We start from the raw sequence: 18,388 nt of genomic DNA, 5'->3' as shown, positions 1-18,388 counted from the left end.
GGAGGGAGAGGAGGAAGAGAGCAGAGAGGACCGTCACACTGCAGACCCTCAGTTACCTCAGCCCGTTGACAATGTCCTTCGTCTTTCCAAAATAAATCTCGTTCAGTGTACTCCTGATTTTATTCTCCATGTCCTAGGAGAGAGAAAGAGAAGCCAAATTTAACTCGGAGGCGAGAGGGTGAAGGGATGCGACGGCAGCCACCTTCCAGCGTCGAAGGAGCCGGCGGTCTGCAACATCTCCCGAGCTGGCATATCAAGGAAGCAGATCCTGGCTAGGCCTCAGGAGGCGCTTCCGAACCCCAAGAGCTGCTTGACAGAGGAACAGCCTGCCCCATGGGCTGGCCTTGGAGGAGGGTTTGCAAACCGAGGCTGGTGGGGCTTTGAAGGCAACCTGCGGACCCCCGAGGCAGCTCAGCCAGGAGCACAGGCTGCGGGGCGGCCAGTTACGGCAGCCACTGCTTTTGCCTCCGCTGCATTTGAGCTCAACACAGAAAGTTCACAGACTCCCCTCTGGGCTTCCTCCTTCTTTGGCCAACCAGGGGTCACCGTTTGTACCTCTGCAGAGCAGGCAGGCTCTGACCCTCCCCAGCTGACCTGCCCATTTTTAAGATGCCATGTGATTAAGTTAATTAAATTAAATTTATACAGGAGCAGGCCCTACTAGTGAACTGAGCCATAGTCTCAGCGTTGGACTTCTAATACAAGAAAAAGAAAGAAAGAACAGGGGAGGGAGGATGAAGGACCCCATTGCTTTGGTACAGAGTTTAAAGCCAGAAGGTTCTGGTCTCCACCGGCAGGGGGCAGCAGGCAGCCACAGAACAGAGGGGTCTGGCTTCTTCGGTTGGCTGTGGTCTTTTGAAAAGTTAGCCCTGCATAAAAACCCAGGATCCCTTCCAACCGTCAAAGGCTGATGTTGTCTTCTCACGCTGGATCGGACACCCTAACCCAGGGTTCCCACTTCCCAGCCCTGGGTGCTACTCCCCTGGGGGGTGAACTGCGCCCACCAGCTCTAAGGGCAGATGATCTGTGCAGGAAGACGGAAGCCAGCGAGCTGGTTGGAGCCCACGAGCAGGGAGGAGAGCCGGCCTGGTGGTGGCAAGCAGGAATGGTCCCCTTTGCCAAGCAGGGTCCACGCATGGGAGACCTGGAAGACCCTCCCCCCGCCTCGCTTAGGGGATGGGGCCACCCTGGGAAGAGCCCCTGCCTGCTCGCCTGCAGAAGGTGCCAGGCTCATTTCCCGGCACCGTCTCCAGAAAGGGCTGGAAGAGACCCCTGCCGCTCTTCTGGGAGGAAGAGCGGCTGCACCAGCGTGCGAGGGCGAGACGGACCGATGGTCGGACTCGGCAGAAGGGCCGCTTCCTCTGAGGGGCCAGGAAGGCCCCCCCCACTCCCCACCGGCCCGGCTCCCCCAAAAAAGACCCACCTCTACCAAGCGGCCGATGTTGGCTATGTGCGGAGAGGAATCGCTCACAGTCTCGTCTTTCTCCATCTGGGAGGGAAGAAGGAAGATCCGGTTAGGAGGGGAGAAGGAGAAGAGGCTTCACAAGGACACAGCCACATGGGGGCGGGGGGGCGGGATGAAACCACCACCACCCCACTGAAGCAGGACCCCCAGGGTCTGGCTACTTGTGGGGGGCCCCAGAGAGAGAGAGGGGCCCTCAGGGCATCATCTTTAAGGGGGGGCCCTTACAGGGCCTCCCCGCAACACACACACAGCGAGTGCGCCTGGAGAGGCCGGCGGGGCGCACGCAAGCCAGCCAGGGCCTCCGAGGCCAGACGGGACCTGCGCGGTGGCAAGGTGCCAGCTCCCAATTAGTCGGCCCTCCGCCGTTTGTGAAAATGCACAGAGCGGCGAGGGCCGAGAGACGAAGGCCTCTGGGGGCGGGCGGAGAGAGTGTGCGCTGGGAAGGAATGTCCGCCCGGAGGGGGCTCGGGGGGCCCCCGCAGGCACAGCGGAGGAGGGCAGAGGCGGCCCGGCGAATTCTGGCCCGCCGGCTTCCCCGGCGTGGAGCCTCTCCCCCCTCCCCGGCTGCCTGTCGGCCTCCACACCTGGGCGGCCTGCTGGCAGCCGCCCCGAGAGCTGGAAATAGGGAAGCGGGGTGCGGGGGGGGAGCCTCCTTGCAGCGAGCGCAGATATTATGATGATTGCCTTACGGGCCGCAGCCAAGAGGAAAAACGGCCTCATCTGCGCCCGGGGCTGCCCAGATGTTCCAGCGCTTGGAAAATAAATAAAAAGGAGAGGGAGGAGAGGCTGGACGGGGCCACGCGCTGGCTGAACGGCAACGACTCCTCATCTCGCCAGAGCTTCCCGCAGTGGGGGTGCTGCGGGAGAAGGCTGCCCAGAGAAGGGGGGGCGGCAGGGGGCCGAGAGGGTGGCACGGACTTCTTCTGGCGCTCCCCGGAACTTCTTGGAACAGAGCCACTTCCCCTCCGCCCCCCAATTCATCCTTCACAGCCTCCAATCTCTTTTAGAGTAAAGGCCCGTTCACACGACCATGAACTGAGCAGGAAATGGGCCCGATCCAGTTCTGGGAGCTGGGCACGCCAAGGGGGAAACCGGGCCGGATGATGGGAACAGCTGTCCTCGTCGCACCCTGGCATGCATTTCCACTCTTTGTGTGGTTTGAATCTCTCTCTCTCTCAATCTCTCTCTCTCTCTCTCGCCCTGGCCTCTTCCGAGGGAGGGAATACTTGTCCCTCTCGTCATTCTGACGGCAGAGCGCCCCTTCCACACGCGAGCCATTAAAAGCTCGGGGAACGGTGCCAACGACTCTCGTATCATCGCACGCATCAGGAGCTCAGACCGGAAGGCGGCTTCGGGGGGGGCGGGGCGGGGGGCCGGCCTCGCACGCATCGCTCACCTGCCGGGTGAGACTCCCTCCGAGGTTCATCGTGCCGGATCCGGTTTTGTTGGTCTGCAGCCACAGCATCACCGTGGAGGTCAGCTTGTAATGGGCCGTGCGGCCGCTGGATTTCTCCTGGGGAGGGGGGAGAAGTGGCAGGGGGAGGTGAAACGCTTCGAAAGCACCGCTCTCAGAGAGACCCGGCCGCGTCAGGGGGGTTCTTCACTTGCGCGGCCACCTTCTCCCACGCAGGGCACCCAACGTCAACCCACAACGCACACAGCGGCTTCTCCAGGGCAGAGATTCCCAACCCAGGTCCCGCCAGGCAAGGCCCACGGCACTATCCCAGCTAAAAACAGCGGGCTGTTGCCTCTGGGGCTACGCGGCAGGGGAAGTTTCCTTCGGGCTTTGGGGAGCTGTCTGGCCACCGCCTCGACTTATCTTTTCCCCAACGGCTTGGAAGGAGTGCTGCACAATTAAGAGGAGGAAGTTGGGGTGGGTGGAGAGGGGGCCCAGGGGGAGAAGCGAGCCCGTTCACAGGCCCGACACAGTCTGGCATTGTTCGGACAAGCACCTGCGCTCATTAGCTGCCTGGAATTTAATGGGGCCTTTCTGTTGCGGCGGAGAAACCAGCGGCGGCATACCTGAACCTCCACCACGTGGATGGAGTCCCAGCACCCCTTGATCTTCTTTGATCCGTCGCCAGCTTTCTTAATTAGAATCACACCAGCAAATCCGTGATCCAGATCCCAGAGGTAGACAGAGGAGACGCCTCCTTCAAAATACCTGCAGTCGAGAGAGAGAGAGACCAGCTGTATTAAAACCATCCCATCCTTGTTTCGGTTCCTTTCTTTTTTTAAAAGCTCCCTGCGCGGGACTTGAGCAGGGCAAACCAAAAAGCTGGAAGAAGCCAGGCAATGACAAACCCACTGGCCAGCTTGCAAGTGCCCCCTGCCCAGATCTCCTCCCCAGAGGTCTCCTTCCCACGGCTATTTTTGAGAGGGCAAGAAGCAGCAGGAATCCCTTCTGAGCAGCAAGAGAGGGCTCCCCGATCCTCCCCCTCTCCACCGCCCAGTGCAAAGGACAGAAGACCCACTTCTCTCCTAAGCTCTCTGCCTGTGTGCCAGAAAAGGATCGGAGGGAAGAAAGAGGGGGCTGAACTATTTGGTATGGGGCGGCTAACCAATAAAGATTATTCTTTATCATCATCATCTTCTTCTTCTATCAGTGGCACCCACAAATAAAGGCTGGCTAGTGAACTGAGCCTAAATTCGAGGATCCCCGAAATGAGCGAACACGCCTGAAAAAGCTGTCAGTGTCGTTAGGGGAGCGGGGAGGGGAACGCAACGGCAATTCCCCGCACACCAGCAACAAGATTCCACTCCAAACTTGTACAACCCCGTTGACTCAAATGAAAGGCAACAAGCTGTTAAACGCTACGCTAGAAACCCGGCTGAAACCGAACACTGTGCTTTTATAGCGCCGTTCCTCCCATCACTGCAGAAGAAGGGGGCTGGGGGAACTCCGTCCCCCCGCGCCCCCATTTTACAGTAAGATTGCCTAATTGAGACTAAAGGGAACGGAGTTCCGTGTCTGGCTGGCTTTTCAAACCTCCCTTTTGCGCACAGAGAGGGAGAGCAGAGGCTTTGATGTCTGGCGGATGGCAACAGCCGCCAAGGCCAAGCGCTTGCAGGAACGGAGGTCCCATGGAACGGAGGTCCCACGCTGCTGCACCCGACGCCCCCCCCCCCGCGGCGTGAACATGCAGAGGACGCTCTGTCCGTAAATGCCGTTCCTCCAGTGTCTGCAAAAGCCACTTCTCGCAAATGCGGCGAGCCCAATCCGTTCGGAACGCCGCGCTCCCACGTCTTGACAACCTGGCCGACGGGTTCTCGCTGATGAGGCACCCGCCAAATGTGGCAAAAGGTGGCACTGGCGGAAATCTGGGCTGCCCCGTCGCCTGGCACACGCGGGGCACTTTGCAGAAACGCCACTCGCACCTTCCTGGCCGTGGGTGTGGAACGGTCTGTCGGAATCCATCCTAGCGCTGTGCGATGGCCCCCGAACGTGGGCTTTCGCTGGAGGAAGCGTTTGCTAGAAAGGCGTGTGTGGATCAGGGCGGGCAGAGTGAGGGAGCTGCCACCTCCCGCCCAAAGGCTTTGGGCCCGCCTTGGGGGCATCCTGGGCAGCGTCAGCCAACCAACAAGTCCAGGGCGTTTTACAGCCTAGAGACGTTTGACGCAGACAGTGCCGGAAACCAGTCAAGAGGGCAGGAGGCAGGGCATGTATTCAGCCCTCCGGACTACGGATTGGAGGAGCATCTGAGCCGGGCCCCGGAGTGACCTTGGAGAGCCCTGGTGAGGGGCAGGATAGGGTCACTCTAACCCTAGCCCAAGGGCAGGTCAGCCAGTGCGGGGGCCCCCTTCTGATTAATGTTAATGGCTGCAAGAAGAGCCAGCAGGGCGCAGTGGCTAGAGCGCTGGAGGAGGACCGGGGAGACCCGAGTTCAAATCCCCGTTCAGCCATGAAAGTCACCAAGTGACTCTGGGCCAGTCATGTCTCTCTCAGCCTAACCCATCTCACAGGGTTGCTGAGAGGAGAAGCATAACCATGTACACCGATATGGGCTCCTTGGAGGCAAAGCAGGATATACGGGTAAGAATAAAATAAAATGAATAAAAAGGTGTGGGGCCCAGGCAAGTTGATAGGCGTGCCCTGTCCTAAGGATAGCCCAGACTGGGCCTGCACCTAGTTTAGGCACACAGGAAATTGATCCGGAGTCAGGCCCTTGGGTCCACGCAGCCCAGGACGGCCTTCTCTGACTGGCAGCGGCTCTCCACGCTCTCGAGCCGGAGTCTCTCCCAGCCCTACCTGGAGATGATGCTGCTGCCAGGGACCGTCTGCCTGCAAAGCAGGGTCTCCGCCACGGAGCGACAGCCCACAGGCAGTCACCCATCCAAAGGCAAACCAAGGCAGACCCTACTTAGCAGCTCTCCTCCCCAGCGGGCGGGTTTAGGGTCGCTTTTTTTGCCACCAGGTGTAGCCACGCTCCTCGGAAAGGAAGTTCTTGCAGAGGCAGCCTTTTTACTTGCCAGAACCAAAAGGTCTCTCTTATTTCAGGTCGGGGGGGTGGGACACACACACACACACACACACACACACACACACCCCTAATCAGAAGGCCCCGCAAATCCTGGCCTGCCATCCCGGCTCTCCACTCCCCGCCTCCCCATTATCCATTTTACCAGCTTGCTCAGAACATGAAAGATTAATTAGGACGAGAAGGGCTTGAAAGCGAGGCGGTTGGGGAGGGGGGGAGTCTACCTTCTGGACTTTGATCCTAATGAAATGGGACGAGAAGGGGGAGCGGCTCTAATTTCTATGCGCTTCACCTTTGTGAGGTTTTACATAAAGGCTTTTGCGGGTATATTTTAAGAACGTGCTAAAACGCCGTCCGAGGCCACGCGAAGCCGTCCGGGACGCGCCCGCGCCAGAACTAACATGCGCCCAGATGGAAGCACTCGAGCGAGCCTTTGTACCTCTAATGAATCAAATCTAGCATTAATGTTGGTTTTAAATGCTAACAGGCGATTTCAGGGCGGCTGGGAGCGGGCCGCGGCCAGGTGCCCGGGGGACACGGACCGGCAAGGAAAACAACCCGGCCGAGGCTGAAGCCCACGCCGGAGGAACTCGCCAGTTCTCGCGCAGAGGCCCGCGGGTCCCGGCGTGGCTCCGGGGAGGTGCCTCGCTCAAAGAGGCGGCCTCTGGCACGGAAAGGCGAGTGGGGAGGAAAGGGACAGCTGGCCTCCCACCTGTAAAGAGTGGCCAGAGCTGGGCACCCAGCCAAACATGTCCAAGAAGTCCACAGAAACCCCCAAAAAACTCGCCATGAAACTCGCTGGGCAGCCCTGGGCCAGTTACTTCTTTCTTTGCCTAACCTACCTCGCAGGGTTGCCGTGAGGATAAATACAACCATGTGCACCGCTCTGGGTTCCTCAGAGGAAAAGGGAGATGGAAGCGTAAAAACAGGTAAATAAAAATAAGCACGGTGTGAAAGATCTCCGTCTCCTGGGTCTTCGATCCCCTGCCAAAATCCATTTTGTGGAGGGAGGACCCCTCGTTCCAACATGACAACGGGCAGGGGGGAGACGCCTCTTTTCTCTCCCCGCTTCCTCCAGGCCCTGCTGAATGTCCTAGATCTCTGGACGCAGGCACCCCACACAAGCCAGACAGGCCTGGCCATTTCCTGCAAGGGGAGACCATCTTCGTTGCTGACGAACGGTGAGACAGAAACATAATAAATAAGGGTATTCTATTTTCTCAGATTCAGCACACCGCGCGCTGAGCAGGGCCGGACAGAGCTCTCTCCAGATGCCAAAGCCGGGAGGAAGGAGCCGGAGGGGCGCCCAGCTGTTCCTCGCCGCAGCTTAAGCAAATCCCGTCTCAAGCAGCCCCTGTGGGCTCCGTGCGTGCAGGTATTTGACGAATGCTTTCCAGCGTGCACACAGGTGCAAGGAGGCCCTCGGGCAAACATACCAATCCAGTTAGGTATGGACGCCCTCCATGCCAGGTACGCGGAAAGAGCACACATCTGCCTGGCAGCTGGGCTGCTCGGAGGGACGGACGGACCAGGAGCCGGCCCGGGGAGAACAAAGGGCGGATTCAGACGCGACCAGGGGCGCCCGGCCTGCTGCCTCCCGCAACATCCTGAGCTGGCCAGCGGCTAGGAGCCGGGAAGCCACAAGGAGTCAGAGGAACTCAAGAGCGGCCGCCTCTTTCCCAAGCAAGCTTTCAGCAACATGTCCTGCAGCCACTGGGCATGGATCTAGCGGAAGCAGAGCTCCCTGCCCATTTCCAGAGGCACACTCCACCTCGCCCATCCCTGGGAGGAACCTTGGCACCAGGGAATGTTCCCCAAGAGCCTGTAGGGTGCAGAGGGGAAAGGGCGGCCTTTTCGACGGCACGTGGCAGCCAAGGGAAAACTCCCTTGAGCGAACCAAGGCTTGCAAGCCACCAGCTCAGAGGACGACGTTTGGGGCCGCCTCCTGCTGCTCGCACAAGGAATCCATCCACCTCGTTCCTGAAACAAAGCAGGAGAGCCCAAGCGCTTGAGGTCAGAGAGCGATTCCTGCCAGGACGGCCATCACGCCTCGTCGACGTGGATTTGCTCCGGGAAGGCCAACACACATCCGTGGCCTCTCCACTGGAGGGGAACCGTCTCGATTCACTTCAGGGACTCCCTCCTTTCAAAACTCGTCGGGGATGAGGGCACCCCCAACTAGATCCAGCCTTCCTCTGCATCTCCCTGCCCCAAGAAGAGGAGGGCACGGAAGGCAGAGGCGTTTGTTCAGACACGCAGCTGCTCTCCCCGCTGAATACGGGTTGCTTCCTTCAAAAGGCAACCAGATCACAAGCCGATGTGCCAAGATCTCCTCTCCTCAAGACACACCTCTGGCTGACCAAAGCCTTGGCAGAAATAACCCAACGAGCAACATGAAAAAAGGCAAAGTGTGCCGTCAAGTCGATTTCGACGCCTGGCACCCACAGAGCCCAGTGGTTTTTCTTTTGCTAGAATCCAGGAGGGGTTGACCATGGCCATCTCCCGTGCAGTCTGAGATGATGCCTTTCAGCATCTTCCTAGATCGCTGCTGCCTGATCGAGGTGTTTCCCATAGTCTGGGAAACAGACCAGCGGGGATTGGAACCGGCAACCTTCTGCTTGTTAGTCAAGCATTTCCCCGCTGCACCAAATAACCGCCATTGGTCCAAAAGAATATCTACAGAGAACACACCCATTCACGTGTGCGCTCCTAGGAGAAGAGAGGATGACTTGTTCCTTTGCTAAGCCAGGTCCTCCTTGGTTTGCATTTGGATGGGCAACCACATGAGGGTGCTGTAAGATATTTCCATTAGGGGACAGAGCCCTAGCTCAGTGGAAGAGCATCTGCTTGCTTGCAGGCATGCATGCATGCAGAAGGTCCCAGGTTCAGTCCCTGGCAGCATCTCCAGGAAGGGCTGGGAGAGATTCCAGCCTGGAACCTTGAACAGCTGCCGCCACCCAGTGTGGGCAACCCTGGCCTCGATGGACCAAGGCAGCTTCCTGTGTTCCTATGAGTCCTGCAGCACTTAAAACAAGATGAGAAAGAGCTTCATTGGGACGGCCAAGAGACAACAGATGACTTCAAGTCGGCGCAAAGGTCTGGGCACGCTGTTCCCTCTCCGGCATGCGCACAAGTTTTTGGAGGTCCGCTCAGTTAGTTTTGGAGGCCGCTCAGGCTGAATCAGGAAGGCCCCACTCCAAATGCACGTGAGCACACGCTGCCTTGATGCTCCTACCTAGATTTGGCTTGCCATAAATAAATAACTTATCTAAGTGTCGCCTGCATACATGGGGGCTCAACAAAGAACAAGACAGGCCTTTGCCCCGAGGGGGTTACAATATGAGAGCAGTCATCGGATGGGACCCAATGGAAGTCCAGCCGAATCTCCTGCCCTCCTCTCCGCCAGCAAAACGTCCGGCCGCCCTGGCGCTCCGATGTCCAACCCAGAGCATGCCCAGAAGAGCAGGCATCTGACACAAAAATAAGCGGCACGCCACAGCCAATGAAGCGCTTTGCACGCAGGGCGAGAAACCGAGACACGAAACCCGCCGCCGCATCCATGGGCTTTGACAGCTTTGGGGAAGCGCAGAAATCCGGCCATCTGGCGTCCCCATCCCGATTGCTCTCCCCACTCCTGACCTCCCGATGAGCACATGTTCCCTGCATCGGCAGTTGCTCTTGGTAACACGCCTGTTAGCCCTCCGGCATAAACAGAGCGGCACCAAAAAAAGCCTGCTTGGGGGAGGCTCTTCCCAGCACTGCTTACAAACACATCCTCCGGAACGGCAGGATGTTTAGATAGCGCACAGGCGCTGGGCAGCCTTGACACGCAGGCAGATGCTGCACCTGTGCGGCACGAGGGCAGAGGGGTCTCCGGAGGGCAGCTCTGGGGACCCTGGCAGCAGAGCCCCAAGGAGTCTGGGGTGCGGAAGGAAGCCCACCGACACCCCAACCGGACACAGCAGCATCCCCGAGGACACCCTACAGACGCCGCCCCATCCCACTCGCTTGACCCAAGAGCAGAGACTAGAGGGGCAATACCCGCCCAGCGGCAATGGCACACGTTTGGAATCCCCTCTGGGTCAGGCCCACACACCTCTGACTTGCAGACAGGCCCATAAAGCCCACTGGTCTAGGCAGGCTTTTAATTAAGTGCCATAAACTGGGTTTTCTTTTCTGCACACGAGGCTGAGTTCACGCGGCTCGTAGGATTTCCGGGGGGGGCCTTTGAGCCCCGTTGCCTGCACTGAATGTGCCAACGTTCAAAGTTGAGAGGGAAAAGAGCTGGCCTGATGGTCGCAAGCATGGCTTGTCCCCTTAGCTAAGCAGGGTCCGCCCTGTTTCCATATGAAAGGGAGACTAGAAGTGTGAGCACTGGAAGATATATTCCTCTTAAGGGCTGGAGCCGCTCTGGGAAGAGCATCTAGGTTCCACGTTCCCTCCCTGGCAGCATCTCCAAGGTAGGGCTGAGAGAGATTCCTGCCTGCAACCTTGGAGAAGCCGCTGCCAGTCTGGGTAGACAATCCTGAGCTAGATAGACCAAGGGTCTGACTCAGTAGACGGCAGCTTCCTCTGTTGCTGTGCCATTTCTGAATGTAGTAATTGCCCCACGAGTTAACAGGCACAGCACATTCAGGTGAATATTCAAGCACAGCCGGCTCCCTGCTCTACTAGCTTTCTGCTTGCGAGGGGCATTAAAACACAGGATTCCCTCAGTGGCAGCCAGAGGAGGGACTACATTCTACCACGTCAGGACTCGACTGACTCATGCCTCCTCCTCCTCCTCCTCCCCACTACGTACACAGACCAGGCCTCAGCCAGCTTCTCACAAGAGTCAACAGATTCACCCTTGTTGCAAGGAGGGAGACAGAACGAAGCACGAGCTGACGTACAAGTCTCGGTACTGGTCAAACGCGTTGTTAGCTTCCACTTCCAGCTTGCGCAGGCGAGCCGACGGCATGGCGCCATCTTCCAGAGGGGGGTCGTATTTGTTACTCCACGGTGATCTGTAGGAAGAGCAGAGAGAGAGAGAGACAGAAAACGGTGACATTTGAAAAACTGGGTGCTGTGAAAAGGAACAGCCTCCACGCATTCTGCCGGGGACACTTTGGCGTCTGTGAGGGGTAGGCTTTCCCTGGCTGCTGTTCCCCAGCTATAGAATGGCCTCCCAAGAGAGACACACCTGCCCCCCTCACTGCAAGGGTCTTCTAGATCTTTTAAAGGGGCCTGGAGTCTGTTTTCATCCCAGGATGGTGTGTTTGCATGCATGTACATAAAAACTTCTGAAGGGGAAAGGACATCCGTACTTGTGTTTTTTTCCAAGTTTGTGTTCCTATTCAAACCTATGCAGATTTAAATCCACCAACTAAAAGCCGTAGGATAGACTGCCGGCCCTACGAAAAAGCAAACTGGCTACCTAGTTTTGTAGGCTCTGCTGCAAAGTAGCAGTGAGTACCCAAGGAAGGAGAAAAGAGGCGTTCAGCTTTCCCCGGCTCAAGATTTGTGGGCAGGAGCAATGAAAGCTCTTTTTCTGCCCAAGAATGCCCACTTGCCAACTGAGGCAGGTAACCACCAAGTGACTATTCAAGATACGCCTTCCTTCCCTCCATGCACTTTTCAAAAAAAAAAAAAAAATCATCATTATTGTTTTAACAAGGTGGGCTTGATTTAATTGCAGAGGGAGCAGATCTCTTCTGCAGAGTGCAGGGAATGGAATTTCAAAGCAAAGAGCCATAACTTAACGCTTTTCTGGCTCGCAGAACGCGCCCGTCCCCTCCTGCCCCTCCAACCAGAGGGAGAATGCTGGCTGCAGCAGTAATTTAATCCACAAGAAATTCATAACATCGCTCCCCGCCTGAAACTCTTTTTACAGCAGACGAGCCCTCGGAACACATTGAAGGGCTTAGGCTGGCTTGAAGCAAAACAGATGGGCAAGCGCCCCCCGCCCCCCCGGACTGGGGTTCGAGCTTGCCTAGCTCATGGGAACCATTTCTGGTTCAGCTGGTGGGTTTTGAGGCTGAGCCACTGGCACCCGCTTCGCCCCAGAAGGATCCCATTTAAAGAGGGCAGTCAAACACAAGGATAGGAACGCGCAGAGAGAACGCCAGGAGGCCTCGGAGGTTTCACTTTTTGCACACATGCACACGGTACCCTGGAGGGATAACAAGCATTCTCCACTAACTGGAGCAACCACAGAGAAGGGAGCCGGTCACCCCGCTGCCCACCAGCCTCAGGCCTTCCGGTGCAAGTGAAGCAGCAGAAGGGCCTTCCCTCCGTGTTCACACAGCAGCACACCGTCTCCACTTTGCTGCCCGGGACCAGTGAGCTAAGGAGAGGAGAGCTGGTCTGGTGGTCGCAAGCATGGCTGGTCCCCTTAGCTAAGCAGGGTCCACCCTGGTTGCATCTGAGTGGGAGACTAGAAGTGTGAGCACAGGAAGATCTTCCCCCACTTAGGGGATGGAGCCGCTCTGGGAAGAGCAGAAGATCCCAAGTTCCCTCCCTGGCAGCATCTCCAAGAGAAGGCTGAGAGAGACTCCTGGCTGCAACCTTGGAGAAGCCACTGCCAGTCTGGGTAGACCATCCTGAGCTAGATGGACCAAGGGTCTGACTCGGTAGATGGCAGCTTCCTATGTTCTATCAGGCCAAAATCCCACCAGGGATTTCTCCCCCTTCCTCTACTTTCTGAAAGGGTGGGTAGCAGACGTTAAACAGAAGGAGAGAGGGGTCAACTGAGATGGAGTCAAAGCTTCTTGGCAGAGCATCTGCTTTGCACGCAGAAGGTCCCCAGTTCAATCCCTGGCAGCATCTCTATGCAGGGCCGGGAGAAACTCTTGCCTGGAACCCAGGAGAGCTGCTACCAGTCAGTGTTGACAATACTGAGCTAGCCGGCCCAAGGGTCCGAGATCAGTATAAAGCCATTTGTTAATGTTCTAAAACATTAACAGGCCACATTGGCGCGGCCTCCATCTGGGTTCCAGAACGAACTGGGACCTCACCTGAAGTGGGAGGCAGGTAATGAAGCCCGCCTTCCCGGGACGACTGGCACCAAGCTTGCATGTGCAGCCGTTTGATGCTCCGAGAGTCAGACACCTCCACACTGGCTCTGCACCCACCCCTCTGCCTCCCTGCACCAGTTCTACCGATGGTGCCTAGATCTCCGTAAGCTACTCTCCGCAAACCCGCGTCGTTCACCTAGCAGGCAGGCAACGCCGTCTGTGGGGGCTTCCAATAAGCCACCTTCCTTCAGCTCGCCATCCCAGATCACACTTCCCTTGGTATGCCGGAAGACTCGAGAGCGAGCGAGCAAGAGAAACGATCGGCAAGAGCAGAGAAGCAGCAACACGCCGGCCAGTCACCTGTATGAGTCTCCGTCTCTGTTGTAGTCGCACAGTAGATAATCCTTCCCTACCACCCTATCCCGCGCGATCTTCAAAGGCTGGTCAACGGAAGAGAGGAGATCCTCGCAGAGGCTGGGGACCTACGGAGAGGAGGGAGGGAAGACACAAGTTGAGAGGAGACGGAGACCCCTCGCGGGAGAGTTCTCTAGAGAGGATTAAAAGTCGATGTTTAGAACACCCAATACACCGTCAGATCGGAAGGTTTCGGCTACAGTTGCTCTGTATAACCGGGACTAAAGTAAAATCTGAACTTTATGCCAATGTCCCATAAAAACTGAATGGAAGACCCGCTGATGAAAGGCTGCTTTTCAGCAGCAGCAGATGGAGAACTTGGTGGGAGGGAACTAGCTTGGTCTTCCGTCACACAGAACCACAGTCCAAGCACTTCTGTTATGGCTTGACCCTGTACTGGCAACGCACCCCTTCTAGGAGGAGAGCTGGTCTTGTGGCAGCAAGCTAAGCAGCATCTGCCCTGGTTTGCATTTGAATGGGAGACTAACTTTGTGAACACTGGAAGATATTCCCCTTAGGGGATGGAGCCACTCTGAGAAGAGCCCCTGCCTGCTTGCATGCAGAAGGTTCCAAGTTCCCTCCCTGGCAGCATCTCCGAGACAGGGCTGAGAGAGACCCCTGCCTGCAACCTGGGAGAAGCCGCTGCCAGTCAGGGTAGAGAATACTGAGCTAGATGGAGCCAGGGTCTGACTCGGTATATGGCGGCTCCCTGTGTCCCCGTTTCATTTTTGGGTCCTTTTAAAGTCTAGCAAGAAACTATCCCTATCCCAGTGACTTTCACTACTTTTCCAGTGGGGGCCACTTAGGCAAAAACTTTTCAATGCGAGAAGCATTTCCCCCAGTGAAAAATTCCCCCACATGAGAGCCATCATTTCCCAATAGAAGCAGGGCCTTCTCGGTGGTGGCCCCAACCCTGCAGAACACCCTTCCGGGAGAAACCCAACAGGTTCCGACACAGAATGCCTGCAGGTCACAGGCTAAAACCTGGCTCTTTCAGGGAGGCTCCAGGGCTAAACTCCTATTTTTTGCTCAACGTAATGTGGACCACCTTCGGCAGGACTGATGGGGGCTGGATAAGACGGGCCACTCTACAACTTCTTCTTTTTGCACACCCCACCCTCAAACATTTAGGCAGGCGACAGGCCTGTTGCTGTGCGTCTCATTCAGTTCCACACGAACTGGCTGGATTTCCGTATTTTTGCACCCACAGCTCCCACCCCCTGAATTAAAGCGCAAGGCAGGCAGGCCCAGGACAAATTCAGATCTCGTTACCGCGGCCACTCGTGTGGTCTCGTAAAGCTAAACGCAGAGACGGTGCCGGGGTCTGTTTCTTGCCAAGCGAGGCCTGTAAAGCAACGGCGGGGGGGGGGGGGGGCAACCAAAAGTGGTAAATATTTATAGTGGAGTGGAAATCCAAAAGCTGCTAAGAGTATCAGCTGCCCGTGAACAGCCAACTTAATTCCCCCCCCCACACACTAGCTCACACTCGGGGTGGAGTTTTAATCATATAATTTCCAGGCAGCCAGCCAAACATTACCATGCTGGCTAAGTCTTTTTAATTTATTTATTTAAGGGGAACCAGATTCGCCCGCCGCGCGGGTGGATTGTTCAAGGGACGGTGCTGCGGAAAGGCTGAGTGGGGGGACCAGTTTAAACCGACTTCCTCAGGGAGGCGGAGAGCGATGCCACAGAAGCTTGGGGCTAGGATGCCAGGGTGGAACCCAAGGGTCACCATTTTGGCAGGGAGGGCGGGCAGAGTGGAGGGGTGCCCAACTCAGTGGAAGAGCATCTGCTTGGCTTGCAGGAGCTCCCAGGTCCAGGTAGGGCTGGGCAAGTCCCTGGCCGGAAACCCAGCAAAGCCTCCGGGAGTCAGTGCAGGTGATACTGAGCGGGATGGACCAATAATCTGACTCCACAGAAGGCAGCTCCCTATAGAGGCTAGGCGTGTGGGGTGCATGTCTCTTCACGTATTTCAGACCAGATGCACCTATTCCTCAGTAGCATCTAAGCTCTGATAATTTTGGAGAACCCTAATAAACACCCTTTAGTACAAGCCACCCAATGGCGCCGTGGGGAAGTGACTTGCCTAGGGAGCAAGAGGCTGCTGGTTCGATTCCCAGCTGGTATGTTCCCCAGACTATGGGAAACGCCTATATCAAGCAGCAGCAACCTAGGAAAGTGCTGAAAGGCATCATCTCACACTGCGCGGGAGGAGGCCATGGTCAACCCCTCCTGCATTCTTCCAAAGACAACCACAGGGCTAGTCTGAGAGCGCCAGGAGTCGATACCGACTCAACGGCACAACTGTACTAATATATGTACCCTTTTCAAAGAAAGGTTGCAACTCATTTAATATTCCGTCTTGCTTACATAGGTAGCTGCCTTCTACCGAGTCAGACCCTTGGTCTATCCAGCTCAGTACTGTCTACCCACACTGGCAGCAGCTTCTCCAAGGTTGCGGGCAGGAGTCTCTCTCATTTCTATCTTCCCCAGAGACCAGTGTTCCCTCTAGCAGGGATTCCCAGACGTTGTTGACGACTGCTTCCATAATCCCCAAACAAAGGCAACTGCAGATGAGTATGATGGGAGTTGTAGTCAGCAGCTTCTGGGAAGCCCTGCTAGAGGGGACATTGCCAGAGAGTGGACCTGGCTGGGAGCTTCTGCGTGCAAAGCAGATGGTCTTCCACTGAGGGATGGTTTTCCTTACACCCTGGGTCACCCAGGCCAAGGCATTTCTACCCTGGCTGACTTCAGAATCGTATGTCGAGATGGAGATTCAAACTTAGGTTGCAGCAGACAAAGGGAGCCCCGTAGCGAACCGTAAAATTGGGAAGTTAGCCGCGGCTCTCTGGGTCACAAGGCAGCACCCCTTTGCTGAACAAGCGGAGAGAAGCCCCACAGCGGAAGGAAGGGGTCGCTGCACACAGCACACATCTGGACCCAGACCACCCCCCAAGCCAAGGCAGGAGTCTCTCGGAAATCAGAGGCTCCGTGCCATCGCAGAGGGGATGAATGGGGCTACTATTTGGGGCTGGGCTGGGAAGGGGCAGGGACGTTTCGACGGGCCAGGGGGATCCGCGGCAGACAAAGAGGACGGCCAGCTGAAAGGACCAACCGTCGCATGACAGCGGATGTCGAACAAGGATGCCGTTGTCCGTCTGAAATGCTAATCGGGCTGGAGTTAGCGAGCCAGGTCCGGGGACAGCGTTTTAATTAAAACACAAACCGTCTTCCCAGCCTGCAGGACAAGTGGTCACCTATGCGCCGGCAGAAACTGGACACTGCCTAGAGCAGGTGGCCAAACCCTCCCTTCCTGCTGAGCATCGGGATGCCCAGGGGCTAAAATTAATGTCTAAGAGGAGAGCAGCAGCAGCAGCAGGCTGGGATTTGTGGCGGGTTGTGTTAAACCGGGGCTTTTCCACTGGAGCCAGAGGCGGGGGACATGGAAGCACCATCCGCCTTCGGCACGGTGTCATGAAGGGTGGTGGGGAAGAGAGAGAAAACCTATCCCTCTCGCAGAACACTAGCACCAGGGGGTCATCCCACGAAGCCGACTGCCAAGGAACTTAGGACTAAGTTTCACACTTAGGGCTATGTGTTTCACACAGCACACAATTAGCCTAAGGAATTCTCTGCCACAAGATGGGGTGACACCCAACAGCCCGGATGGCTTTAAGAAGGGCTTACACAAATTCATGGAGGACAGGTCTATCAGTGGCTACTAGTCAGAGGGCTATAGGCCACCTTCAGCCTCAGAGGCAAGGTGCCTCTGGATCCCAGTTGCAGGGGAGCAATAGCAGGAGAGAGGGCAGGCCCTCCCCCCTTGCCTGTGGGCTTCTCAGCCACATCTGGTGGGCCCCTGTGGGAAACAGGATGCTGGACTAGATGGGCCTCCTTGGGCCTGATCCAGCAGGGCAGTTCTTACGTTCCCACAGCAGTCCATCTAGCTTTTAATTGTTTTTTTTTTCATCTCTGCAGATTGTTTATCATGCGTTATGGGATGAAAATCCTCATATGCTTCTGGCCAGAACTAGCCATTCCCTTTCCAATTAATACAAGCGACAGATCCCAGACATCAGCAAACATCTGTTAGCACCCGCCTGCCTCCTCCCACTTGCTCACGTGTCGTTCCCAGGACATCGCGCCCGACGGGATCAGCATCATAAAAAGCCCTGTCACCAAGGAACTAGAGATTCCAGAAGAATGGGGTCTTTAAAAACTTATTCTCAGACACTTTGGTTTTGATACCAGCGTCTGCAATTTGGATTACGGGGCCTGACAGATTTCACACTTCTATAATAATTTTTTAAAAGCACCATAAAGTCTCTCAGTAGAAAGAGACTTTTCTATTCTTGCCTGATAAGCAGCCTTGCCCAGCTTGTAAACTGGGTCGCCAACTCTGTAGGAACAGTGGTTCTGGTCACGGTTTGGACCCACCAAGCATTCATGCGTGGCCAGAACACATGTGTTGCCAGTCGTGCATTCATGCGCTGCCAGTACCAGTTGGCTGGCGTTCTTTAATCTTAATGTTTAAATGATTTTAATTGTTTGATTTAGTCTTGATTTTAATTGTTAATTGATTTTAAGTGTTTTTATTTAAAACCACCCTGAGCCAGCTTTGGAAGGGCGGTATACAAATAAAATAAATACATTTAAGGACGTCGAGTAGGGTTGAGCATTAAAAACGGTCTCGTCGATTGACTTGATCAGAACGTGAGATACTTTATCAACAGGTTTGGTGTTTAAACTCACTCTTAAAAAAAAACTGGCACAATGCTGAATCAACAAAATGAATCGTGAGATCCAAAGTCTAATCCTTCAGCGGAGCTTTAGAGAGCAAGTGGAAGAAGCCACTCTGGCTTCTGCAGCAAACAAGATGGCGGTCCTAGACGGTCCTCCTGGACACCAGCGACCGCTTGTGTTCCTGTCTGGTGGAGCCTGGTTGGCTCTGACATGTAGTCAGTAGAAGCAGCATTGCTCTGCTGCTATCCCTGCACCCTGATTGCTCCGGGGCTCAGACACAAGCATGGCCCACT

The 18,388-nt window shown here is 56.1% G+C and overlaps 1 protein-coding gene across 2 annotated transcripts in view; it reads right to left on the bottom strand.

Annotated features, from left to right (window-relative positions):
• Positions 1 to 18,388, bottom strand: part of CAPZB (capping actin protein of muscle Z-line subunit beta) — a 44,727-nt gene that overhangs the window by 5,133 nt on the left and 21,206 nt on the right. For both annotated transcript variants that reach the window (XM_053280610.1, XM_053280611.1), the window contains exons 3-8: positions 13,299 to 13,420; positions 10,836 to 10,949; positions 3,488 to 3,629; positions 2,862 to 2,978; positions 1,424 to 1,489; positions 57 to 133 (exon numbers count right to left, since the gene is read on the bottom strand). In XM_053280610.1, the coding sequence (XP_053136585.1) occupies positions 57 to 133; positions 1,424 to 1,489; positions 2,862 to 2,978; positions 3,488 to 3,629; positions 10,836 to 10,949; positions 13,299 to 13,420 (638 nt within the window). The remainder of the gene's footprint in view (positions 1 to 56; positions 134 to 1,423; positions 1,490 to 2,861; positions 2,979 to 3,487; positions 3,630 to 10,835; positions 10,950 to 13,298; positions 13,421 to 18,388) is intronic.

Source organism: Hemicordylus capensis, chromosome 16 (assembly GCF_027244095.1).
Source record: "Hemicordylus capensis ecotype Gifberg chromosome 16, rHemCap1.1.pri, whole genome shotgun sequence".
Taxonomy (NCBI): domain Eukaryota; kingdom Metazoa; phylum Chordata; class Lepidosauria; order Squamata; family Cordylidae; genus Hemicordylus; species Hemicordylus capensis.
Note: the sequence above shows the minus strand (reverse complement) of the source record. Positions and strands in the feature narration are given on the sequence as shown.